Genomic DNA, 26,528 nt, shown 5'->3' with positions numbered 1-26,528 from the left:
CTTTTCTCCAAGCTTAAAAGCCCCCCACGCCGCCTCGTTTTAGCAGCCCTTTTGTGAACCTTCCTCCTCCCTGAGCCGCTGGGGGCCCTGCAAAAACCTGCTTTGGCTTCTGCCTCCACCCCAGGAAACCTTTTATTTCTCGAAAAAACCTCCTCTGTCACCCACATCTTCCGGCGACAGAGCCCTGCGCTCGCAGCCTTTCACCGCTGCCGCTCCCCAAACTGCCGCTTTCTCTCTGCGTTTGGGGGGGGGGGGGCTTTTAAGAGTCCAAAATGAATCAGTCCAAAAGCGAGGGGGGAGTCTGTGCCCCTGTCCCCAAATCGTCTGTCCAAATGACCCCAAATCAGCTCCCCAACGGGAGAGCCGGGCCCTTCCCTGCAAGTGATGCTATTCAGAGGCGTTTCCTGGTGAAAAGCCCCTTTTCTCCACTGAACATGAAGAGTTGGGACCCCGGGGGGTCATCCATCCCAACCCGCTTTGAGGCAGAGACCTTTGCAGATTGACCTCCAAGGAAGGAGAGGCCGCTGCCTTATGATGGAGTGGAACAGCCTGCTGCATTGGGCCCAGAGAGAACCAGCAAGCAGGACCCGGGTGCAAGAGCCACGCTATTCCCCCTCCCCCCACAACCTCCACTAAACTTGGGTCTCTGGTTCCGATCATGCCAAGGTTGCAGGTTCAAGGGGGTTGAGCTAGATGACCCCGGGTGCCCCTTCTGCAAAAGCCCTCTTCTCCTCCATGCAGCCCTCTGCAGAATTGGTTTAATCCTCTTTTAAGCCATCCAGGTCTGCAACTGCCCCAGCCTCCTGTGGCAGGGAGTTCCATAGGCCAGGAGGGCTTTTCTTCTGTTCCAAAAAGTTCCATTGTTAGGAAAGAGGGAGGAAAAACTTCTCCCTCCGTCTGTGCGCATCGTTTTAATAAACATTGCCTCTTCTGGGCTGTGCGTCAAACCTCTTCCTCTGCTCTTTTATGGGGCCGGGCTAGGAAGGGGGTGGCGCTGGGATCCTGTTCCTCTTTTGCCCTACTTAGGCAGCAGAAAACCGTTCGCTCCCCCCCCCCCCCACTTTGCAAACACAAATAGCCCAGCAGACTTTATTTTAAACCATCTTCCGTTTATTCCGACTTAAATCTCTTTTTTTAATAATATTATATGGAAGTCTTGATTTCCGTTTCCCCCTGCATCCAGGGGCATGTCTGAACCCTTTGCTGGGGGGGGGGGTCTTCCCCAATCTCTCCCCCCAAGGCAAAAGCCCCAGCAGCAGCCCCTTCGCATCCCACCATAAAACTGTACAGTGAAAAATAAAAAGTCCTTTACAGTAAAAATTATTCAAGGCGATCGAGAGAAGGCTAGGCAGCAGCGACTCTGGCAGGCAGCAGCTGGGGGGGGGCGAGGAAGAGGAGAAATGGACCCCTTGGTGCCCCCCCATGGCACCCCCACCCCATAAAACCCAGCACCCCCCGAGGGCCGTTGCTTGTTAGTTCCTACGCGGAAAGAGGGTCTATCCTGCCCATTGCAGGGATGGGGGCAAGGAACGGAAAGAAATTTCGGGGGGGGGGGCATGGAAGGAAAAAAGGGGGTTAAAAGGTAAATCCCCCCCCCACAATAATCATTATTATAGGATGCTAAGTATAGAAGTTAGTGTGGAAAATTAGGAAGGTCAGCAGTCCCAAGAGGAGGGGGTTTTTTTAATTTGGGGGGGCAGAGAGAACAAGAAGCCCCCCCCAATTCCTTGGCACACAATGGGGAGAAAAGTGCAAAATCGCAAGAGGGAGGAGTGGGGGGCGCTGCCATGGGGGGGGTCTACACCCAAAGGATCCCCCCAACCCATCCTGGGAGTGGTAGGGTGCTGGGGGGGGGGAGGTTTGGCATGCTTTGCAAGGGGGGGGCTCCCCATCCATGTGTTAAATTTATATACTGTCCATTATCATGAGCTCCTCGTGCCCCCCCAAAGGATTTCTGGCCCCCTCCCCACAAAAAAAATACTGTGTTTAATTGGGACCCCCCCTGCACAAGTTTGGGGAGGGGGAGGATCTGCTTCGGCCACTGTGGGGGTCTCTCTCTCCACCCCCCCCACAGGAAAAAGGGGTTTTGTGCTCTGGGGGGGGAGATGTGTGCCCCCCACCCTCCAAAGGAACCAGGCAGGAGACACCTGCCGCCTCCCTCTTGGCTTTTACATCCTGTCCCCCCCCCCAAAAAAAGACACCCAAAGGGGTCTTGGACTGACCCCCCCACCCCACTCCTGCCCTGCGCCCCCCCAATGCTGCAAAGACCCCCAGACTCCCTGAAAAGTTAACATATATAGTGGAAGCTCAGTGGTCAAAAGCAATAGGGACAAAGTGGGGGGTCTTTTCAGCCGCCCCCACTTCTGGCTTCCCTTTGGGGTGGGGTGTCTGACCAGGGGGGGTGTCTCTCTTGCGCCCCCCCCCCATGCCCAGCATGGCGCTAGACTGGGAGGGGGCCCCTGGGGAGAAGGCCCTTTGTCTGGTCCCAATCCTGGTCCCCTTCGCCCCCCAACTCTTCCGTGTGCTCCTGGGGGGCGGCGGAGGGGGGCGACTGCCCCATGCTGCCGAAGGAGGGCCCCCCCAGGGCGGCGCTGGGCGAGGGGCGCAGGAGGGGGGTGCGCTCCGAGTCGCCCCCTTCCTCTCCTTCCTCCTCCTCCTCGTCCTCCTCCTCCTCTTCCCCATGGCCCCCCTGGCCCCCCGCCTCTTCCTCGTCCTGGGGGGCGCGCAGACCCTCTTCGCCCTCCGAGTCCGAGTCGTCCGGGGAGCGCAGCACCCTCTGCTTGCAGACGGGGCAGGTCTTCTTGGTTTGCGTCAGCCAGGGGTCCACACACTTGCAGTGGTAGGCTGAGAAGAGAGAAGAGATTGAGGGATCTGCCGGATGGGACACTCCGAAGGTCATCTAGCCCAACCCGCGGGCGGCGCACGGGGTGCAAAACTCAAGAATTCCCAGAAGATGGCCGGTCAAACTCAGGAATCGCCAGAAGATGGCCGGCCAAACTCAAAAATCCCCAGAAGATGGTCGGCAAAACTCAAGAACCCCCAGGCCAGCCAAACTCAAGAATCCCCAGAAGATGGCCGGCCAAACTCAAGAATCCCCAGAAAATGGCCAGCCAAACTCAAGAATCCCCAGAAAATGGCCGGCCAAACTCAAGAATCCCCAGAAAATGGCCGGCCAAACTCAAGAATCCCCAGAAGATGGCCGGCCAAAAGCCTCCAAGGAAGGAGAATCCTCCGCCGTCCGGGGTCACAGGAGTTGTAGACTTGGGAGGGACCCCCCAAGGTCATCCAGCCCAACCCCAATTCCAGCTAAAGGATCGCCTCGCCCCCCCCCCCCGTTTGCAAACTATCCTCCTCAAAATCGTGGCGTCCAGAACGGGACGCATCCTGACAAGGGACCCCTTTGGAGTCGTTGGGTTCTCCTTACCGTGAGAGCAGGGCAGGATTCGCAGCCGCTCCCCGTCTTCGTACTCCTCCAGGCAGATGGCGCAGACGTCATACTCGTCCCCTGCGGGAAGGAGGCGGGGGGAGACATCATCAGGAGGAGCTTCATCATCCTCAAAGAAATGTGGGATTGTCGAGTTGAAAGGGACCCCCAGAGGTCATCCAGACCAACCCCGGGAAATGCAGAAGAAATCTGTGACCGACGAAGAAGCCTCCCTGACCACTGGCCGGCCAGAAAAGCAAACAGCCTCTCTTATCCATCTCCATGTGCTCAGAAACACCCAAGGCAGGATCTGTTATCTGGGTGCAGGCAAGGCTATTCTGCCTGCGCAAGGATTCGAACTCGCTCCCTCCGTCCGGGAGTCCGGCTCAGGCTGCTGCCTGCCCCCCCCCCTCAGTCCAGACATCAGCCCTCAATTCTCAGGATGCTATTATTCATCGTTAACTGTCGTCTCGCTTATTAATCATTAGCTGCGGGGGTTGGTCACCAATCATGTGCTGTCATTTATCGCCGCTGTAATTATTATTAACGTCCGCTGCCATTATTTATTACTACTGTTATTAGTCGTTATAGCTATTAATCGCTTGTCTTCCACCGTTAAGGTCGCGGGGTGGGTGACCTCCATTGAAAGGCAAAGCTAGAAGCACAGAAATAAGGCAATTGCTGCATTGCCGGGGGGGGGGGGGGCTCGGCTGGATGACCGCTGGGGGTCCCCTCCTTAACTCTATAGGGGAAGGAAGCACAGAAGAGGCAGGAGACTCCCAGCACCGTCTATGTGAGACAGCGAAGGTTGGAGGGGGGGTCAGAAAATGGGGGGGGTGTATTAACCTCAAAAGGAAGTGCAGGGGGGGGGGGAGAACTGAATTTTCACATGCCAGGGATTCCAGAGCTGCAATTCCCACATTGCAGGCGGGTTGGGATGGATGGCCTTTGGGGGGTCCCTTCCTATTCCACCACGGATTCCTTGCGCATTGCAGGTGGGTTGGGATGGATGACCTTTGGGGGTCCCCTCCTACTCCACCACGGATTCCTTGCGGGTTGGGATGGATGGCCTTTGGGGCTCCCTTCCTATCCCACCACAGATTCCTTGCGCATTGCAGGCAGCTTGGGATGGATGGCCTTTGGGGGTCCCTTCCTACTCCACCATGGATTCCTTGCGGGTTGGGATGGATGGCCTTTGGGGCTCCCTCCCCATTCCACCGTGGATTCCTTGTGGCTTGCTCTGGGGCGGGTGGGGGGCTCCTCTATCCCCCCCTCAAATTGTGCGTGGGCCTCCCTCTCTCTTTCCCCTGCAACAACCCTGCGAAAACAGGAAGGGGCCTCCCTCACAGCAGCGGCGTCAGGGAAGGGAAGCGGTCAGAGCCCGGCTGCTGCTGCTTTGCAGAAGCCTGCAAAACTCTCTGCCGGGCCTTATAAGGCAAACGGCAGCCGGTCGGCGCCCGGCCTCTCCCTCCCGCTCTGACTCAGCCTTGGCCAAAGCCAGGCAGGAGACCGAGGAGAGGAAAGGGGCGGGGAGGCCGCAAGAGGCCCGCCGGATCAGGGCCTCGGCCTCGCTAGCATCGCGTTCTCACAGGCGCCGACCGCAAAGGCGGGATTCGAACGCAGGACTGGCGCGGAAGCATAGCTTGCTTCTCACAATCGCCTCCAATAGCTTGATTTTCCCTCTGTGAATTTGCCCCCAAAGGTCATCCAGCCCAACCCCGGCTCCTGCAATGCAGGAATCCCAGCCGCAAAATCCCTGGGGTTGGTCTGGATGACCCCTGGGGTCCCTTCTGACTCAACAGTTCTAGGATTCTCTCACCCAACCTCTGCTTAGAAAGGAAGAAGAATGAGGGAGACTGTCCTTCTCTGGAGCCGATTGGGACCTTGCAAGCAGCTAGTCCCTAATGAGGACAGAAGCGCAGAAGTGCGGAGCTAAGCCAGGGACCCTCAGGGTCATCCAGCCCAACCCCCTGCAATACAAAGGGGAAAGTCATCCCCATTTGGGGACAAGTCTCTACAGTCGCCCCCTTCCCGGGGTTCGGGGGCTCTCTGGCTGCCCGGACGCCTGGGTCCCTCTCCTGACCATTTCCTTGCAAGCGTGATTCAGAAGTGCGTAATTTGCACCCATGCCCCTGCGTCCAAAAGGAGGCTGCGGCCGAAAACCCAGACCCCCCAGGCCAGGTGGGACGGCTCGGCTTAGGAAGCAGCCTCCTACCCACTCAGCATCGCTGCCACGGGCCGGCAGCCGCTTTCCGGGGTCCACAGACACACATTTGTGTGTTCAAAATGCTGGAGGAGTCAAATGTTCCCCCGTCAAATTTAATTGCTGCCTTTCTGCCGCGGAGGAAAGTGCTGCCCGAAAGGCAAGATGTTAAAGAGGAGAATCGGGTTGGATGGCTGCACTGCCCGGGGTTGGGCTGGATGACCTCCGGGGATCCCCTTCCAGTCCTTAGGATTCTGTGCTGGAAAGGAGGTGAAAAGGCAAAGGTCTTCTCTCCCCCTTTCGCAAGAAAGGCAGAGAGAGAGAACGGAAAAAAACCCAAGGTGTGGGTTGCAGCGCAGTCAAGGCTGTTGCAGCGCGGCTGCTCCCCGCCCCCCCCCCTTTGGCCCTGAAAGGGGAAGGAAGATACAGATCTTTGGCGGGAAGAGGGGGGGAGAGGAGGGGTGGAAGGGCGCCCTCTGGTGGGGAAAGGGGGCACTGCAGGGACACACAAAGACACAAAAATGCACAGAAACACACACAAAAACACACAGACACACAAACTCAGACACAAAGATACACACACACAAAAAAACCCCCACAGACACAAAGACATACACACACACACAAAAAAACAACAACACAGACACAAAGACACACACACACAAAAAACCACAGACACAAAGACACACACACAGACACACACAGACAAAATCACAGACACAAACACACACAAAAAAAAACAGACACAAAGACACACGAAAAAAACACCCAGACACAAAGACACACACACACACTCCTGTGGACAAATTCCTGCTCCTCCTAGTCCAGGGGTCAGCAAATTTTTCAGCAGGGGGCCGGTCCACCGTCCCTCAGACCTTGTGGGGGGCCGGACTAGATATTGGAAAAAGTATTCCTCTGCCCCACAAATCACCCAGAGATGCATTTTCAATAAAAGGACACATTCTACTCATGTAAAAACACGCTGATTCCCGGACCGTCCAGGGGCCGGATTGAGAAGGCAATTGGGCCGGATCCGGCCCCCTAACCCTGTCCTAGACCAGGCATGGCCAAACTCGGCCCTCCAGCTGTTTTGGGACTACAACTCCCATCATCCCTAGCATACAGCAGTGGTCAGGGATGATGGGAATTGTAGTCCCCAAACAGTTGGAGGGCCAAGTTTGGCCATGCCTGTGACCTGGACCTTTCCAAGCCCCCCCCCCCAATCCCTTTCTCCTGCTCCTTCCTCAATCCAGCTGGGTCAGCGCCTCCCCCTCCAGCGAGCTGTCTGAGATCCGAGGCAAGGCGGCGGTCAGAATTCGAACACAAGACCAGCCCTCTCCCCTCTGCTTCCAGCAATTGGCCTTCAAAAGCGTTCGCTGCTGTGGCAGAGAGTAGCCACTGATAGCCTTTTCATGCATTGGCTCAGTCCTCTTTCAAAGCCATCCAGGTGGGTTGCCCCTCCTGTGGCAGGGAGTTCCGCAGGTGAACCGGAAAACGAATTTCGCTGCTGCTTCTGGCTGGGCAGAGGGGCCATTGCCAGAGTCTGCTCCGCGCTGCCTGGGGACACCTGCCCTCTCCCTCCACCGCCCCCAGCAACTCCATTGGCTGTGATTTGATTCCTGCATTGAAGGGGGTTGGGATAGATGACCCCCCGGTGTCCCTTCCAACTCTTTGTAGGCCTGATCAGGAAGTTTTGCACTACGCCTCCCGCCAGCCGGCCCCAGCTTGGGGGGAAAAGGCTGCTACTCCAGGAAACGTCCTTGGCCGGATCTGGCCAGCAGCCCCCTCCCAGGCGGGGGCAGCCCCCCCCGGGAGCCCCCCCCACACCTTACCTTTCTTGTACTTGTGGACAGGGACTTTCTTCAGCTGCTCCTTCGAGAGCCGGTTCCTTCGCATTCTCTTCCGGTGCTGGATGCAGCGCACAATCTGTTCCGTAGGGAGAAATGGGATTTTGGATCGGCGCTTCTGGCACACGGCACGGGGTTGGGCTGGATAACCTCCGGGGGGCCCTTCCCATTCTACGATTCTGTGCTTCAAGGAGCCCTCAGGAGGGGTTGCTGCTACTGCACACCCCTCATGTTAGGCACAAAAATATCCCAAAATATTGTAAAATTAATGAATGCTAGAACGATGTTGGATAGAAATTAAGTGGTTTCCAGCTGTAATGCTTAAGAGATATGAAAAATAAGGTTTAGAAATAAGTAAAAACTAATGGTGAGGATTTGCTGAACTAATAATTTGAATTGGAATACGAGAAAGGGAGGTATGAGGAGGTCTGGAAAATAAGTTAAAAGAAAATAAGTAATGGAAATTTTATGTGGTTTTTTTTTAAAAAAAATGTATTTTTGTATTTTCGTTATTTTTTCTTTTTTTTATTTCACATTGTATTATTTCTTGAAAACTTTAATAAATATTCTATTAAAAAAAAAATCCCAAAATATTTCAAAATATCCCAAAATATTTGTGGAAAAATGGAAAGTGTAATGGGGGCTTGGATTCCCACGCAATGCAGGAATGGCCATCTAACCTCTGCTTAAAAACTTCCAAGGGAGGAGAGTTCACAGCTCCACTGCTGAACAGTTCTGACTCTCAGAAAGATTTTACGACAGTTTAATCGGAATCTCCTTTCTGGGCACTCGGAGCCACGGGTTCGAGTCCTACCCTCCAGAACAGGAGAAAAAACAAGCTTGCTCCCAGTTGCCCATTGAGATGAGCTTTGCAAGAGAGCAGCTGCCCACTGAGATGAGCTTTGCAAGAGAGCAGCTGCCCACTGAGGTGAGCTTTGCAAGAGAGCAGCTGCCCACTGAGATGAGCTTTGCAAGAGAGCAGCTGCCCACTGAGATGAGCTTTGCAAGAGAGCAGCTGCCCACTGAGATGAGCTTTGCAAGAGCGCAGCTGCCCACTGAGATGAGCTTTGCAAGAGAGCAGCTGCCCACTGAGATGAGCTTTGCAAGAGAGCAGCTGCCCACTGAGATGAGCTTTGCAAGAGCGCAGCTGCCCACTGAGATGAGCTTTGCAAGAGGCCAGCTGCAAACCCAGCTCCTTCAACCGTTCCTCATCCGTCTCATTTCCGAGACCCCTGTCAATCTCCACCCCACCTTCTGGCTTGCCAATCTCCTTCCCAAATTGGGGTGCCCAGAACTCCAGCCCTCCAGCCGGGGGTCTGACCGAGGCAGCACCTGGGGGAGGGCTCTGACCACCCGAATCTCAACACTAGACTTTCAGGGGACCCCTGGAGCTATTGAGGTGGATGTGCTTTGCAAGAGAGCAGCTGCCCACTGAGATGAGCTTTGCAAGAGGCCAGCTGCAAACCCAGCTCCTTCAAGCTGTTGCAAGAATTTATGTATAGATTTGGGGGGTTGCCCCTCCAGCAAATATCATGCACATGCAGCCCACTACCAAAATCAATCCTTGCAAGAAAAGGGTAACATTGACAGCTATGGTGTCCGTCCATCCATTCTCCCCCCCCCCCCCTTTTCCTCGCACGGTCACTCACCAAAATGGTGCACATCACGGCCATGACGATTCCCACGACCCCCGTGAAAGGGATCAGGTAATAGCCCAGGGGGAAGATGTATTCCGGGATCAGGATCACCTGGCCTCTGCAGAGGAGGAGGAGGAGAAAAGAGAGTGGCAGAATCTGGGGTGCATAATAATAATAATAATAATAATAATAATAATAATAATAATAAATTTTATTTATATCCCACCCTCCCCAGCCGAAGCCGGGCTCAGAGCGGCTAACAACAGTAGAAATAACACAGTTTACATAAAATCGCCATCAATTAATTGAAATACGTTCGAAAATCAATTCATTCTGAAATCAATTCAGGGTCAATAAGAAGGGGAAATGCCATCAAATCCGTTTCACCCCCTTGGGCACTTTGAGCGCCAAGGAAGGTGTGGAAGATAAAATTGAATTTTTTCCCTTTTTCCTTTCTTTCTAAAATATATTTTATTTTTTACCAACCACCAAAACACAAACAGTGAACGCCCCCCCCCCAGGCATTTGATACATTGGGTATACAATATTCAATAATATAGGACATTCAATAATATGCATATTCAATAATATTCCATAATAACGTATTCACATCAACCATATGTATGTTTCTATATTCCTTAACACTCCTCCCTCCACAAGGCTTATTTCACTTTTAACATCTTAATTGCCCCAAATTAAATATGCAGAAAAAGCTATAAAATAAACTGTGCGATAAAATCAAGATATTAGAAAAAAGTACAATGAGAATGATTGCACGTTTTTGTTCTAGAAGACTTTAATTGGTCAAGATTATGAGAATACAACCGATATTCTTTTATTTTAATGTTAATTCTTCTTGGCTTTTTACTTTTATTCTCGTTATTCCCTTTTCATTTTCTTTTTTTTAAAAAAATAATATTTATTAAAATTTCAAAGAAATTACAAAAATGGAAAAAAGAGGGGGGGAAATTAGAAAAAGGACAAAAAATACAAAATACAGAAAAATAAAAACAATTAAAAACAAATCAGTCTTTCCATCTCTTATCTTTCGTTTACTTATTTCCCCGACCTCCTCTCACCTCCCTTTTTTGTATTCTGGTTCAGTAGTTGTTTCAGCAAATCCTTACCCTTTTTGCTTTTATCTTAATATTTTATCTTAATATATTGTAACTTTACATTTTCACCTGTTATCAATTCCTCTTTACTTAATCCTTTCTATCTTTTCTGCTAAAACCACATAGTTTAATTCCAACATCTTTCTATAACATTCCTTAATTTTACAATTAATCATTTTCGTGTGAAAATTTCTTGTAACTATTTGTAATGCATTTTTATGGTAGTATTTTAAATCAATAAAGATACAGTATATTCAAAAAAAATAAAAAAGGGAAACTTTTATGGTTTTAAAATGCCACCTGCTGGACGGTTTGCAGTTAGGAAGAACGTAAAAAAGACATAAGGAGAATCTGCAGGATCAGGCCCACCTAGTCCAGCCTCCTGTTCCCACAGCGGCCAACCAGGGGCCCCTAAAGGAGGCATAGGCAAACTCGGCCCTCCAGATGTTTTGGGACTACAACTCCCATCATCCCTGACCGCTGGTCCTGTTAGCTAGGGATGATGGGAGTTGTAGTCCCAAAACAGCTGGAGGGCTGAGTTTGCCTATGCCTGCCCTAAAGGGAAGCCCCAAAGAAAGCAGGATTCGAACACAAGACCAACACTTTGCAGCAACTGGGATTCGGACGCATCTGGCTGCGGGGGCAAAACACAGCCACCCAGGACTAGTAGCCATCGGCTGCCCTCTCCTCCGCCGTGAATTTTTCTAATCCTCTTTTAAAGCCATCCAGGTAATGGTAATTATACTATACTATACTATACTATACTATACTATACTATACTATACTATACTATACTATATTATATTATATTATATTATATTATATTATATTATATTATATTATATTATAATAACAGTAATAATAATTTATTTATACCCCACCCTGACAAACTGTTAGAGTACGGTATATTGAATTGGCTAGATTAACAGAGGCAATTAGAGACCACTAATTGCAATTAGAGCAATTAGAGTTTCAAAAAGCACGGGGGAAATGCAGCGAATACTTCGCAAAACAGCGCTCTAAAATACACACCTGGACTTGTTCCGATTAATGTCTGCAGGAGACTTTGTGGATATTTAAGTTATAATTAGAAAAATCTTAATAATTCTTCATAAAGGAAAGAGCTTATAAGAAGTAAATAAGACGGCCAGATACAGGATAAAGGAAGCCTTTTATTTGGTTGTTTGCTTATTGTATGTTTTGTTCATGTTTAATGAGGGTGGATTTCTGTATTGGGGTGGGGGTAGGGGTTATGTTATGTTGTAAATAAAACTTCATATATATCTTCATACACACACACACACACACACACACACACCCCATCCATCTGGAAGTTTCCCCAGCCACTGCTTGGTGGCCCATCGCTGGCCACAGTGGCAGGGAGTTCCACGGATTAACTGCATGAAGAAGGAGTTTATCCTATCTGTCCTGAATCTCCCAACATTCAGCTCCCTTAGATGTCGATCTTTTTGGGGGTCCTTTTCTGAACCTCCCCCAACAGTGCAATATCCTTGGGGGGGGGCCGAGTCGACCAGAACTGGAAGTAGCAGCCCAAACTGCAGTCGCACAGCAAATTGGTTAACGGGATCCATTTACCGTATTTACTCAAATGTAACACACACCTTTTGGGGCTGAGTTATGTTGTGAATATTAGGGTGCGCGCTAGATTTGAGGGCACGTTTACATTCACCAGCTAAAACTTTGGGGGGTTCAATTGTTTTTAAAAAATAAAATGCTTTTGGAGGAAAAATCTTTCTAATGGCAGTTTTCTATTTAAGTTACATTATAGTCCAAGGGCTATTGATCAGAAAATAAAACTCAGTCTAAGCTTTTTTTTTTTTAATAGTTTAACCACATCAGTTAACAAACATGTGCTATAATGTTATTGTTTTAGTTAAATAATTTTTTAAACTTGCTATTAAGGAAATGATTATTTTTCTCCTTCCAATAAAGAACAGCAGAAAAGTTGTCCAAACGTAAACAGCCAACTTATTAAACCTCACCATAATTTCAGAATTCTCTGTCTATCTATTTCCAATAGTATAACAAAATCAGTCATTTTTATATAACTGTAAAAACGACTCTGAAAATTCATTATTCCAAAAATGAAACCTTCATTTGGTTTGTAAACATTAAGATTATACCAGCAAGAATGAGTCTTCCTGTAAAAGATATATGATTTAAATCAAGTCTTACTGACTAGTGATTTAAATCGTAATTTAAATCGATTTGATTTAAATCGATTCGATTTAAATCAAATCCACCCTGCTTTTTGGGGGTTAAAGGTTTTGAAAATCAAGGCATGCATTAGATTCCAGGGCACATTCGATTTGCGTAAATACAGTATACAGGGCTATGGCGTCTTTCAGAGTCGTGGTTTTTAAACTCCCCTTTGCCTTCCGTCCTTTTTCCTGCATTGATACCCGAATCAGCGTTGCATCGTACTATAATGCATATATGGTGGAATTGTTTAAACAGCAAATAATTTTGGGAAACAATATACAATGAAATGAAAAAAATGTTCAGATATTCATTTAGGAAAAGATCAGAAGGTTTTCTATTGGGAATAGTACCAGGAAGTCAAAAGGAAGAAGACAAGACATTATATTTATATGCAACAGTAGCCGCAAGGCCATTGATTGCGAAAAATTGGAAAAGTGGTATTATACCGATAAAAACAGAATGGCTTGCCAAATTATTGGAGTATTACAATATATCCAAAACAATGGGAAAAATTGGAAGGATCTCAAAAGAGAAGATAGACAAGGTGTTTAAAGGATACTTGCAAAATCATATTGAAAAATCAGAACTCCTATTAGAATAAAAAAGTTCCGTTATAAATCATGAAATACTAAATACGATGGATAACAATGTGTAACAGAAAAAGAAGCAGAAAATTGGTTTAAAAGTGTGTGAAAGGAAGTAATAGAAGTGGAAAGAAATTGCAATTGAGTAGATAAAGGAGGTATCTGTGGGACTGAGTGTGGGTATGTATGAATATTTTAAAGGATTGTATAAAATAAATGTTTGTATATTCGTAATATGTATGTATTAATGTTGAATTATTTTAAAATAAAATATTGGGGGAGGGGGGGAGATACCTGAATCGGCACCCGGCCACAATCCCCGCATTTCGCCGCGATCTGCGATTCGCAGAAAGGGGTTGAGATGGATGACCTTTGGGGTTCCCTTGCAACTCCACAATACTTTGACCACAAGCGCTAAACCGGGGGGCAGGGGGGGCGCTTGGGGGGCAGCTCAGGCACCCTCTTTGCCCCCCCCGCCCAGCGCCGGGAATTTTGGTGTGCCGATAAATGAGTCCCCACCCCACCCCACAGCCGCTGCCCCATAGCTCCTACCCTTTCTCGTAGGTGAAGGAGTCGCGAAGGAGTCTGGCGGCTGTCTCCCCGATGAAGACGGAGGGGATGGTGACCAGCTTGCGTAGTTCCTCTGGGGGGCGGAAGAGAAAGGGGGTAATCAGCTGGGAGCCCCCAGAAAAGGGGTGCCGGAAAAGGGGGTGCGTTATCTGCCCCCCAGAAAGAGCTCACCGCTGTCCCAGACCATGTTGAGCAGTTTGTCCGAACCCACATTGTGGACGATGGCGGCCAGGAAGCCAGCCTTCTGGGCGTGGAATACCTGCGAGGAAGAAGAGGAACGTCAAAGTCTGAAAAGCACTCTGTGCATGCTCAGAGGGTGCTGTTTTCCCAGCCGGCCCACAACACACGTCCCGGGGAAGGGGCAAAGTGGGGCAGAGAAACGGCCTTGCGGGAGCAGAAGAGGTCATCGCCAGGAGGGTCTGGGGGAATCGGGCCAAAAGGGGCCCGTCTATTCCAGGGGCCCAAAGAGCCCTCCGAACCGAGGGATCGAGGGAACATCAGGGTCCAGCCTCCTGTTCTCACAGGGGCCAACGAGGCGCCCAGGATAGGAAACCCAGCGGACTTGGTCCAGGGTTCGAACACAAGACCGAATCCCCCCTCCTGCGGTTTTCGGCGAGCATATACTCAAAAGCACTGGCTGCCTCTGTGCGGCCGTCCTGATTCACCTCCACAAAAATGCCCAGTCTTCTTTGCAATTTATTTATTATTATTATTATTATTATTATTATTATTATTATTATTATTTTATTTATACCCCACCCATATAGCTGGGTTTCCCCAGCCACTCTGGGTGGCCTCCAACAGAATATTAAAAATACAATCAAACATCAAAAACTTCCCTAAATAGGGCTGCCTTCAGATGTCCTCTAACAGTCAGATCGTTGTTTATTTCAATAATAATATTAATAACTTTATGATTTCTACCCCGCCCCTCTGGCTGGGTTTCCCCAGCCGCTCTGGGCGGCTCCCAAAGAAGACACTAAAAACAGAATTAAAACATTTAAAACTTCCCTAAGCAGGGGAAACCGTGGAGGAAAAGGCTATTTGGACAAGGTTGGTCCCCTCTTGTGGCGGGGAGTTCCACTGTCCAACTGCGCGAGAAAGGGCTTCTATCGGCCCTGAATCTTCCGGCGTTAAAGAGGCGCAGGCTCCCCACCCCAGAGCAAAAAGGGGGCTCATCCTGAACCCCCCCCCCCTGGTCACCTTGAGGTCAAAGCTGCAGTCGTTCCTACGGATGAGGGCGATGAAAACGGTGCCGTTGGAGAGAATCGGGGCGTCTTCGATGGCCTGGCAGGCGTTGGCCGGCTTGGCTTCCACCAGAAAGCCCTGGAAATGAGATATATGGGGGGGGGGAGAGAAGGGTCAGCCTGGTGCCCCCCTGACCTTAATGACCGGGCACAAGTTCTGCCCCAGAGTAGCGGTTTTGGGGGGACAAAGGCGCCAGAGGTTGGCAGGATCCCACCAGAATTACAGCCCTTTCCCCTGCTGTCTTATTTAATCATTTCACAAAAAGCATCTCTCTATTTACTTAACCACCAATAATAATAATAATAATAATAATAATAATAATAATAATACATTTAACCACTCCTCCAAATTCGGTTTTTAATTATTTCCTTAACATTTTTTTTTTTGCACCCCATTAAAAAAATGGAAAATGTTTATTCATTTAACGGCTCCTCCAAATTCGGTTATTTCATTATTTCCTTAACATTTTTTAATTTTTTTGCACCCCGTTAAAAAAAAAAAAGTTTATTCGTTTAACGGCTCCTCCAAATCCGGTTATTCCTGCTGTCTTATTTAATCATTTCACAAAAGGCATCTATTTACTTAACCACCCCATTAAATAAGAAGAAGAAGAAGAAGAAGAAGAAGAAGAAGAAGAAGAAGAAGACATTTAACTGCTCCTCAAAAATTCAGTTATTTAATTCTTTCCTTAGCATTTTTTTTCTACCCCCTTTTTTTTAAAAAAAATGTTATTCATTTAACAGCTCCTCCATTAATAGAAATCTGGGAAGAGCCTCCTGAAAAGGTTTCGGGGCTTTCATGAGGTAGGTAGTTCCACAGGGCCACGCCGGAAAGATTGATTTCTGACGGGTTGTGCGGCACCCGTTTTTCGGGGAGACTCACCACGAGCCCCTCGTGCGGCAGGCGCTCCCCAAAGAGAGCCGGCAGGTCGTTGAACTCCATGCTGGAATTGTGATCCGACATCTGTTTTTCGGGGAGACGGAAAGAGAAAAAGACTTGGATAAGTCTGGGGAAACGCACTTTTGGGGAATTTGGAGCAGGACCCCCCTAGGGCTTTCCGTGGGGAAGGGGAGACTCACGGCGTGAATGTAACCCTGGGCAGCCGGAAGCTCCAGAAGCAGGAAAACCGGTAGGACCAGGAAGGCTGCCGGGAGCGGGTTCCGCGTTCGAATCATGGCGCCTGGCAGGCAGGCGGGCAGACCAGCGACTCCTGGGGCAAACAGAATCATCATCGCAGGAGAGTCAAGGGAACGAGCAGGGAAAGTTTAAAAGAACTTTTGTGAGAAAACCAGAGGCGTTTTTTAGTAGGAATTCTGGGTCTGGATATCCCAAAGGTAGCAGAAAAGGCTGTTTGTATGTACGCTGACATAATAAGCGGACGTAGATAAAAGGACTTTAAAAAAAAAAAAAAAAAAAAAGAAGGAGCAGGCCCAGGCAGCCTCTGACCATGTGCAGAGTGCTAAAAATGAATTTTGAAAATTATTTTTTTAAAAAAAAAAGAAGGAGGAGGGTCAGGCAGCCTCTGACCATGTCCAGAGTGCTAAAAATGAATTTTAAAAATTCTTATTTTAAAAAAAAGGAAGGAGCAGGCCCAGGCAGCCTCTGAGCATGTGTAGAGTGCCTGCCAACCTGCACCATCTGGAAGAGGACGTGGATGCCAGGCTGGACCAGGGGAGAAAGGAGCAGCACCCCTCTGCCTTCTCCATCTGCTGGATGCCAGGCATTATCCGAGTGGGGATTCGAACCCCGACCTCCCAGGTCCTAGTCTGACACTCCAACCCAGTGTTTCCCAAACTTGTGTCTCTATCTGTTTTTGGACTACAACTCCCATCGTCCCCTAGCTGGCAGGACCAGCGGTCAGGGATGATGGGAGCTGTAGTCCAAAAACAGCCGGAGACCCAAAGTTTGGGAAACTCTGCTCTAACCACTGCACCACATTGCCTTCCTAGCGTTCTCCTGCTATGGGGCAGCTTCATCAATTAAGCCAGGGGAAAGCAAAATGCCGTTTAGATTAGGATCTGAAATGCCTGGGGAGTGCAAATCGGGGACCTGGCCCCCAAGGTCACGCTCAGGGAGCTTCAGGGCCAAATGGGGGAGGATTTGAACCCCACTCTCTCAGATCCTAGCCTGGCTCTCTAACCACTACGTGGCACTGCCTTGGTGGGTTAGAGCAGAGGGTGCCGGTAACCGGAGGGGCTGCAGTGCTGTGAGGAGACCATGAGCAGGCCCTGGATCTGGAATAGGTGTGGGATCAGAGTCCCAACCTCAGTGTTCCCCTTCTGTAAAATGGGAACAACCAGGCCCCAGCCCAAGGCTACAGGATTCTTGCAGGGGAGGAGAACCATTCGCATTAGGAAGAAGTCTCTGGTGGAGACAGTCAAAAGGACCCTCTTCAAAGATGGCAGACTCTCCTTCGGTGGAGGTTTCCAAGCAGAGCTAATTGACATTCCTGCCTCGCAGGGGGGTTGGGCTAGATGACCGCCAGGGGTCCCTGACAACTCTTCCATCCTATGACCTTGCAACCTTTTTTCGGAGGTTTTTGAGCAGAGGTTGGGTGGCCGTCTTTCGGGGATCCTTTAGTTCAGGGGTCAGCAAACTTTCTCAGCAGGGGGCCGGTCCATCCAGTTTGTCCCCCACCCCACCCAAGGACAGAGCAAAGTCCGTGTGGCCACTTCTGGGACGGATCGGCCAGCCCCGCCTGGAGCCAAACCCCCCAAGGGCAAAGGAGTCGGGATTGGAGGTCACAGGGAAGAGGGAGCGAGCTTGGCACCCACTGCTGGTCCGGAGGGCAGGACCCGAACCCAGGGCTTCAAATGGAAACAACAACAACGACAACGACTTCCCGAGGGTAAGAGCTGTTCAACAGTGGGGCAGACTCCCTCGGAAGGTGCTGGGCTCTCCTTCGTCACCGTTCCTGCATGCCAGCGGGTTGGGCTGGATGACCCCTGGGGGTCCCTTTCCACTCTACGCTTCTCTGAACCCTGTGCCCTCTGGAAGGAACCTGCCCAATACGCCCCTCTTCACCAGGGGTCAGCAAACCTTTTCAGCAGGGGGCCGGTCCACCGTCCCTCAGACCTTGTGGAGGGCCGGACTATATTTTTTGGGGGGAGGGGGGTGAACAACTTCCTATGCCCTATAAATAACCCAGAAATGTATGTTTAGGGAAGCTTTTAATGTTTGATGTATTACTGTATTTTAATATTTGGTTGGAAGACGCCCAGAGTGGCTGGGGAAGCCCAGCCAGATGGGCGGGGTATAAATAAATTATTATTATTATTATTATTATTATTATTATTATTATTATTATTAAATAAAAGGACACATTCTATTCATGTAAAAACACGCTGATTCCCGGACCGTCCGAGGGCCGGTTTGAGAAGGCGATTGGGCAGCAAGGATTAAGGCGTTCTGGGAAATGATTTATAATGAAATGAAAAAGGTATTTAAGTCTACCTTCTTGAAAAAACCAGAGGCCTTTCTTCTGGGCATGGTTGGCCAATTGGTGCAAAAGAAGGACAAAACTTTCTTTATGTATGCGACAACTGCAGCAAGAATTCTTATAGCAAAATATTGGAAGACACAAGATTTACCCACCCTGGAAGAATGGCAGATGAAGATGATCGACTACATGGGATTGGCAGAAATGACCGGCAGAATCCGAGACCAGGGAAAAGAATCGGCAGAAGAAGACTGGAAGAAATTTAAGGACTATTTACAGAAATACTGCAAAATTAATGAATGCTAGAATGATGTTGGACTGAAACTAAATGGTTACCAGCTGTAATGTAAAAGTTGAGTAATAAGCTAAAATAATTTATATTAAGCTACAATTGAGGGCTTGTTGAGGGCTGGAATACCCAGCTCCTGGCAGCCATCGATGAGATAGCACCTAAGCGCCCTCTGCGACCCCGCAGAAACCGGGCTCCCTGGTTTACCGAGGAGCTCCGGAAAATGAAGCGGGACCTCAGGCGGCTAGAGCGAGTATGGCGGGGTGCCCGTGACGGAGCCTCAAGAACATCTTATAGGGTTTTTATGAAAACCTATGAGATGGCAGTGAAGGCCGCTAAGAAGTCTTACTTCTCGGCCTCCATTGCATCCGCTAGCTCTCGCCTGGCGCAATTATTTAGTATAATTCGGTCTTTAACGCCCCTTGAAGGACAGCCAAATTTAAATAACAATCTGACACATAGCTGTGAGGCATTTGCGAGCTTTTTTGCGGAGAAGGTCCTGTTGCTCCGCCATGACCTCCCTGCCAATTTGGATACAATAAAGGAACTGGAGGCCCCTCGACTGTCCTCGGCTCCAGTATTGGACCACTTTGACCGGATATCTCCAGCCGATGTGGACAGACTCCTCCGAGCTGGAAAGCCCACCACCTGTCCTCTTGACCCGTGCCCGTCATGGCTGATTAGAGCGTGTCCAGACGAGGTGCGGGCCCCCCTGGGGGATATCATCAATTTGTCCCTTGGCACCGGGACATTCCCAGGGGAACTGAAGGAGGCAGTGGTGTGTCCGCTCTTAAAGAAAACATCATTAGATCCCTTAGATCTATCCAATTACCGCCCGGTCTCGAATCTTCCATTCCTGGGTAAGGTGATTGAGAGAGCGGTTGCTGAACAGCTTGGTAGGTTTCTGGATGAATCATCGGCTCTGGATCCATTCCAGTCCGGCTTCCGTGCTGGTCATGGGACCGAGACGGCTCTGGTCGCCCTAACAGATGATCTCCACAGGCAGCTGGATCGAGGCGGGTCGGGGCTGCTGATTCTTCTAGATCTGTCAGCAGCCTTCGACATGGTCAATCACGAACTCCTGGACCACCGCCTTGCCGACATGGGGATCCAGGGCACAGTCCTTCAATGGCTGCGCTCGTTTCTCTCTGGTCGGGGACAGAGGGTGGCGCTCGGGGGGGAATTGTCATCCCGCCACTCCTTGGTGTGTGGTGTGCCCCAGGTTGCAATACTCTCCCCGATGCTTTTTTACATCTTTATGCGCCCCCTCGCCCAGCTTGTCCGGAGTTTTGGGCTGGGATGCCATCAGTATGCCGATGACACCCAACTCTATCTGTTGATGGATGGCCATCCTGACTCGGCCCCCGATACACTGACCAGATGCTTGGAGGCTGTGGCTGGATGGTTACGTGGGAGCCGGTTGAAGTTAAATCCTTCGAAGACAGAGGTCCTCTGGCTGGGACGGGACGACATGGGACTGAGGGGGCAACTCCCATCTCTTGCGGGGGCGCAATTAGTGCCAGCATCGTCCGTTAAGAGTTTGGGTGTAATCTTCGATACCTCCCTCTCCATGGAGGCGCAGATTGCAGCTATAACAAAGGCGGCATTTTTTCATCTCCGCCAAGCTAAGCAGTTGGCCCCTTATCTCTCTCGCCCTGACCTAGCCACTGTGATCCACGCAACGGTCACCTCCAGACTGGATTATTGTAACTCGCTCTACGTGGGGCTGCCCTTAAGACTGACCCAGAAACTCCAGCGGGTGCAGAATGCCGCAGCGAGACTCCTTACGGGGTCTTCGCTTAGAGATCACATTCATCCGGTGCTATACCAGCTGCACTGGCTCCCGGTGGAGTACAGGATCAGGTTTAAGGTGCTGGTTTTAACCTTCAAAGCCCTATATGGCCTAGGACCCTCATACCTACGGGACCGCCTCTCCTGGTATGCCCCACAGAGAAACCTACGGTCTGCAAATAATAACATCCTCAAGGTCCCAGGCCTCAGAGAGGTTAGGCTGGCCTCAACTAGAGCCAGGGCCTTTTCGGCTGTGGCCCCGATCTGGTGGAACGCTCTGTCCCAAGAGACCAGGGCCCTGCGGGACCTGACATCCTTCCGCAGGGCCTGCAAGACAGAGTTGTTCCACCAGGCCTTTGGTCAGGGCGCAGCCTGACTCCCTCCTCTGGCAACCTGCACAGAATCTTGCTTAATTAGTTGCCATTAATTCGATTTTAATTGATTTTTATAATGAAATATTTTTAGAATGTGTTTTTTAGAATCTGATTGTTTGATTGCTGATTGTTGTTAGCCGCCCTGAGCCCGGCTTCGGCTGGGGAGGGCGGGATATAAATAAAATTTATTTTTATTATTATTATTATTATTATTATTATTATTATTATTATTATTACAATAAGGATTTGCTGAAATAAGACCTGAACTGAAATACAAAAGGGGGAGGTGAGAGGAGGTCCGAGATATAAGGTAATGGAAATAAGTGATGGGAATTATATTTGTTTTGTTTTGTTTTTAATTGTGTATTTTTGGTATTTTGTTTTCTGTGTATTATGTTTGTATTAAATTGGAAACTTGAATAAATATTAAAAAAAAAGAGAGAGAGAGAAGGCGATTGGGCAGGATCCGGCCCCCGGGCCTCAGTTTGCCTACAATTTCCTGCCTACTATTCTACATTTTGTTAGAGGTTTCCCAGCAAGGAGGGGGTGGCAAGGGAAACCCCCTCCCCAACTGAGCAGCCCGGCTGCAGAGCCCCTCAAGAGCCCCTCAGAGCCCCTGGTGCCAAAAGGGAAGCCACGGCGAAGGGAGATAGGAAGCCAGAGGGTTTTACGCTGGAGAAAAGGCGTCTGGTGCCAGGATGATGCCATCTGACAGCTGGGCAAGCAGCCTCCCACCAGGCAGGAGAACAGTCTCTCCTCTCGATGGGAAGACTCTGGCGTGTTTTGGGTGGGAGCAGAAAATAAAGCCTCCGTTGGAGAACCCGTAGCTGCCATTTCTGCATTCGTTGCCGCGGGTTGGGATGGATGACCGCTGGGGGTCCCTCGCAACCCGACAATTTTGCCCTTCAATGGGTGTCAGTCGGCCAAACCCCTCAAGGGCAAAGGAGTCGGGATTGGAGGTCACAGGGAAGAGGGAGCAAGCTTGGCACCCACTGCTGGTCCGGAGGGCAGGAACCGAACCCAGGGCTTTAAATGGAAAGAGAGGAGTCACGTGGGGGGCACAACAACAACTTCCCGAGGGTAAGAGCTCCCTTGAAAGGTGCTGGGCTCTCCTTCATCGCAGGGGGGCCTTCGTCGCCATTCCTGCATGCCAGGGGGTTGGGCTGGATGACCCCTGGGGGTCCCTTTCTCTGAACCCTGTGCCCTCTGGAAGCAACCTGCCTAATACATCCCTCTCCACCAGGGGTCAGGGAACTTTTTCAGCAGAGGGCCGGTCCACTGTCGCTCAGACCTTGTGGGGGGCCGGACTATATTTTTTGGGGGGAGGGGGGTGAACGAATTCCTCTGCCCCACAAATAACCCAGAGATGCATTTTAAATAAAAGGACACATTCTGATTCCCGGACCGTCCGAAAGCCGGATTAAGAAGGCGATGGGGCCGGATCCGGCCCCTGGGCCTTAGTTTGCCTCCCCATGGTCTTCACCCTCAAATTCACCTTCTCACCACACAGCAAAGCCCTGGAGAGGCAGCGTGGAGCAGTGGTGAGGGCGCCGGACTAGAGACCCGGGTTCAAATCTCACCCCCTGGCCGCCTTGAGGATATAAATGCAGCTAAATAATGATCACAGTGGGAGCCCAAATGCTGAAACTCCTTCCTGGGAAAAATCTGGCATGCGGCGCATGATTCCTGGAAGGATTTCAGAATGCGCAGCGCGAGGAACGTGCGGTGAAAACGGCTTTTGCCAGCAAGGAAACTCAGCCTACCTAGGAAGCCCAACTCCCATTAACCTCAACATCCCAGCTCCTCAAGGGGCGCCAAGACACCTCTTCTCCGCCGCCATGTTTCCTGTGCGCACTGCGCATCAGTGCGCCTGGGGCGTTAAGGGGGTAGTGCACGCAGCAGCTGGGAGGCGCCACCCACAAGGCGCACTCTGCTTGCCCCGCGCAACGCTGCCTTTTCTCCCTTGCTTCGGGGTCCGTCCTCCATGCGCAATGCACAATTCTCTCTGCCCACCTTCACAAGCCACCTTTGGCGCAACCCACAAGTCTCCATGCGCTACCACGGCGGTCGAGTCGGCGAGATTGGAGGCGCAGGGGTGCATTTACAACCGCACCCGTTTGGCACGGCGCCAGAGCTGGCCACAGCGAGGAACGCCTTAGTTGTGCACAGCCTGGACTACCGCAATGCTCCGCTCCTGGGGCTGCCTCTGAAAAGTGCTTGGAAACCTCAGCCGACCCAAATTGCTGCAGGCAGACTGCTGAGTGGGGCTGGCTAGAGGGCACAGGTGCCACCCCCTTGCCAAAAGAGCGCCGCTGGCTGCTGTTCCGTTATAGATTTGGAAGGGACTCTGAGGGTCATCCATACCAACCCTGTGCCAAGCTGGAACCTTTCACCCCTATAAAGCTCGAAACAGCTTAGGTCCAGGTTGTCTGAAAGGCCATATTCCCTCCCTGGGTTTGGATACTTTTGGGGTGGAGGTCCTGCCACCCTCGAAGACCCAGTTGGCTGGTTGGTTGGTGGGGTGGGAGGCACAAGGCAGGGCCTTCTCGGTGGTGGCTCCTCCAGAGAACTTTGGAACTCCCTGCCTAGGGAAGCCGGAATGGCTCCCACCTGGCTGTCCTTCCGCTGGCAGGGGAAGAAGCAGAAAAATGATTCTCCAAAGAGAAACCTAGGTTCTTGTAGAATTAAGAGCACGGAAAGGGACACCTGGGGGTCATCCAGCTCAACCCCAGCCCCTGCCATGCAGAAATTGCAGCCAAGGAATTTCTGATTAAGAAACCTCCACAGAAGGAGATTCTGCCACCAAGAAGACTTTAGGGAGCTGACTGCTTTCAGGAAAGGCTGGTAACATAACAATAGCCTGTCTGTTCTTAGCAGATCTAGTGTATATTCATGTATAATTCTTCTTTAATGATTGCTTCCCCCACAATGTTTTCAGCTGCAAGGTTCCCTGAGTCAGGGAGGAAATAAATCCAATAATAAGGAACGTGCCATTTTTGGCCATGAGATTTACCGTCCTCATCCATCGTTTCATTTCTATACTGTTTTATATCTCACCTCAAAGCCGTTTATGACACATCAAACCGGAATAAAACCAATTCAAGTTCCCAGGAAATATTTCGGATCCTGCTCTAAGGGACATTTCGCTTTCCCCGTATTTAGTTACCGACTTTTTATAGAGCTGCCCCATAGCGGGAGGAATCTAGGAAGGCAGTGGGGTGTAGTGGTTAGAGTGCCGGGCTGGGACCTGGGAGATCTGGGTTCGAATACCCGCTCCGTCGGGTGACCTTGGAGTCAGCTTCTTGGCCTGCCTTGCAAGGTCTTTGTAGGGACGACCTGGGGAAGGGGCCGGACCACTGGGAGTATATTTTAAAGAGCCGAACCTCAAAGAAGTTTGCAACACATTAAAACATCAAATTAAACGATGCACAATCAAATCGGTTCAAGGTGCAAGAAATTTATTTCCTGCTCAAAGTCACATTTTGCTTTCCCCAGCATCCAGAGATCTCCGGACCCCTGCCAGTTGCAAAACGCGCCTGGCGCCTGGCTAGTTTCTAACACTGAGTTTGCCACAATTGGATAATAATAATAATTATTATACTTATAATTATAAGTATAATTTATTATTTATACCCCGCCCATCTGGCTGGGCTTCCTCAGCCACTCTGGGCGGATTCCAACAAAATATTAAAACACCGCAATACATCACACATTAAAAGCTTCCCTAAACAGGGCTGCCTTCAGATGTCTTCTAAAAGTCTGGTAGTTGTTGTTCTCTTTGACATCTGGTGGGAGGGCGTTCCACAGGGCGGGCGCCACCACCGAGAAGGCCCTCTGCCTGGTTCCCTGTAACCTCACTTCTCACAGGGAGGGAACTACCAGAAGTCCCTCAGGAGAGGGACCCCGGTGTCCGGGCCGAACAATGGGGGTGGAGACGCTCCTCCGGGTATTCAGGACCAAGGCCGTTTAGGGTTTTCAAGGTCAGCACCAACACTTTGAATTGTGCTCGGAAACGTAGTGGGAGCCGGTGAAGGTGTTATGTGGTCTCCCAGTCCCCAGTCTAGCTGCCGCATTCTGGATTAATTGCAGTTTCCGGGTCACCTTCAAAGGTAGCCCCACATAGAGCGCATGGCGGTAGTCCAAGCGGGAGATAACCAGCGCATGCACCACTCTGGCCAGACAGTCTGCGGGCAGGGAGGGTCTCATCCTGCGTACCAGATGGAGCTGGTAGACAGCTGCCCTGGACACAGATTTGACCTGTGCCTCCATGGACAGCGGTGAGTCCAAAATGACTCCCAGGCTGCGCACCTGGTCCTTCAGGGGCACAGTTACCCCATTCAGGACCAGGGAGTCCTCCACACCCACCCACCCCCTGTCCCCCCAAAACAGAATGCCTCTTTGCCACGGGGTTGGACTAGATGACCCTCGGATCCCTTCTGGGACCCTACGATCTCAACTCCACTGCTTGCTCTCACAACAATTCCCTTGCCCCAGTTTGCAAGGAGGAGAAAGGCACAGGGCGGAAATGGACATGCTATTAACTTTGGACTAAGGCGGAGCTTTTTGAACTGGGGTCGCCAACCTGGTGCCCAGAAATCTCCACAATGACACAACTAGTAGCCAAACCAGTAGCAAAATGCGGCTGGGGATTTTCGAACCCGGTTTTATCCACCCTGAACCTTCCAGCATTGGATCGAGTGTTACAGGAGAGGGAGAAAACCTTTCCTTTGCCCCCTTCCTCCCTCTCTAGGGCTTGGATTGTGGAGAACCAAAACAAACACATTATTTTCCTGTCTCTTTCCTGCTGTTGAATTGCAAACGGCTCGGGGCAGAGACCTGCCCTACTTTGCCAAACTCCAAACACAGAAATAGAGAGATGGAGTTGGCAGGGTCAGGCCCCGGGGTCATCGCACGGCAGCAGGTTGGACTGGATGACCACTGGGGGGTCCCTTCCGACTCCAGGATCCCGTAACCCGCAGCTGAGATTCCTGCATTGCGGGGGGTTGTAATAGATGACCACTGGGGTCCCTTCAACGCTGTGATCCTGACCGTCCGGCTGCACAGAAGCGCCCAAAGTTGGGGCACAAGATTTGGGGCACCGGGGACAAGAAAGATAGCCTTGATCTCCGGCCCCTGAGGTTCTGCCAAGGGGCAAATGCCCCCCAGTTATGCCCTGGACTAGCCAGACTGGGGGGTACACCCTCACGGGGGCAGGACCCCCCAAATCTGAAGGAGGAGTAGGAGGAGGGAACGATGCCAAACGAGAGGAGCAAAAGATTCACCCCAGATCCTGCCCAGTTTCCCCATTTTGGGGGGAGGGAAATCTCAAGCTGCCCCCCAACTCTGCCCGGCACACCCACCATCGAAGGAGACTCCTCCCTGGCCCCTGCGCCCTCCCAGTGCCAGGAAATGCGCCCTAGAGTGCCCCCACCCATCCCAAAGGGGTGCCCCCCAACCCTGGACCGTGGGGCGCAGGACGCACCCCTAGAAACAGGGCGCTCCCCCACTCCAACCAGGAAGGGCGCCCCAGGGTGCCAAGGGGGCGCCCCCACCCTCGACCCTGGGGGCGCAGAGGCGACCCTCCCCCCGCCTTGGGGACCCAGGAGTCCGGGCAGGAGGCGCCTCGCCCACCTCCTCCCAGGGGACCCAGGCGTCCGGGAGAGGAGGGAGGGGGAGGCTCCTCCCCCGCAGGTCACTGACCTTTCCCCGGGGGGTCGCGCGCCGGGTGGTCTCCCCTGGGCTCCCTTCTGTTTACAAGCCCCTCCGCTGCAACATGGCTGGGAG

At 50.9% G+C, this 26,528-nt stretch overlaps 1 protein-coding gene across 2 annotated transcripts; it reads right to left on the bottom strand.

Annotated features, from left to right (window-relative positions):
• Positions 1-1,088: 1,088 nt before the first annotated feature.
• On the bottom strand, positions 1,089-26,528 carry RNF167 (ring finger protein 167). 2 transcript variants are annotated; one of them, XM_083706926.1, is made up of 10 exons: positions 26,445-26,528; positions 15,931-16,061; positions 15,734-15,814; positions 14,807-14,929; positions 13,775-13,862; positions 13,586-13,676; positions 9,124-9,229; positions 7,460-7,553; positions 3,425-3,505; positions 1,089-2,844 (listed from the first exon to the last, which is right to left on the bottom strand). In XM_083706926.1, the coding sequence occupies exons 2-10, from the start codon at positions 16,024-16,026 to the stop codon at positions 2,441-2,443; spliced, it is 1,164 nt and encodes a 387-aa protein (XP_083563052.1). In that variant the 5' UTR covers positions 16,027-16,061; positions 26,445-26,528; the 3' UTR covers positions 1,089-2,440. The 2 variants fall into 2 exon arrangements, with proteins under 2 accessions (XP_083563052.1, XP_083563053.1); XM_083706927.1 differs by having other exon boundaries at positions 26,423-26,512.

Source organism: Podarcis gaigeae, assembly GCF_964106915.1.
Source record: "Podarcis gaigeae genome assembly, chromosome: 13".
In the NCBI taxonomy this organism is placed as follows: Eukaryota; Metazoa; Chordata; class Lepidosauria; order Squamata; family Lacertidae; genus Podarcis; species Podarcis gaigeae.
Note: the sequence above shows the minus strand (reverse complement) of the source record. Positions and strands in the feature narration are given on the sequence as shown.

Excerpts from the sequence above, each read along its gene's own strand:
- RNF167 (XM_083706926.1), bottom strand. The coding sequence starts at position 16,026 with ATGATTCGAACGCGGAACCCGCTCCCGGCAGCCTTCCTGGTCCTACCG. Across the intron at positions 13,863-14,806 it reads ACTGCAGCTTTGACCTCAAG|GTATTCCACGCCCAGAAGGC; the intron begins GTGACCAGGGGG and ends TCTTCCTCGCAG. Across the intron at positions 2,845-3,424 it reads AATCCTGCCCTGCTCTCACG|CCTACCACTGCAAGTGTGTG; the intron begins GTAAGGAGAACC and ends CTCTCTTCTCAG.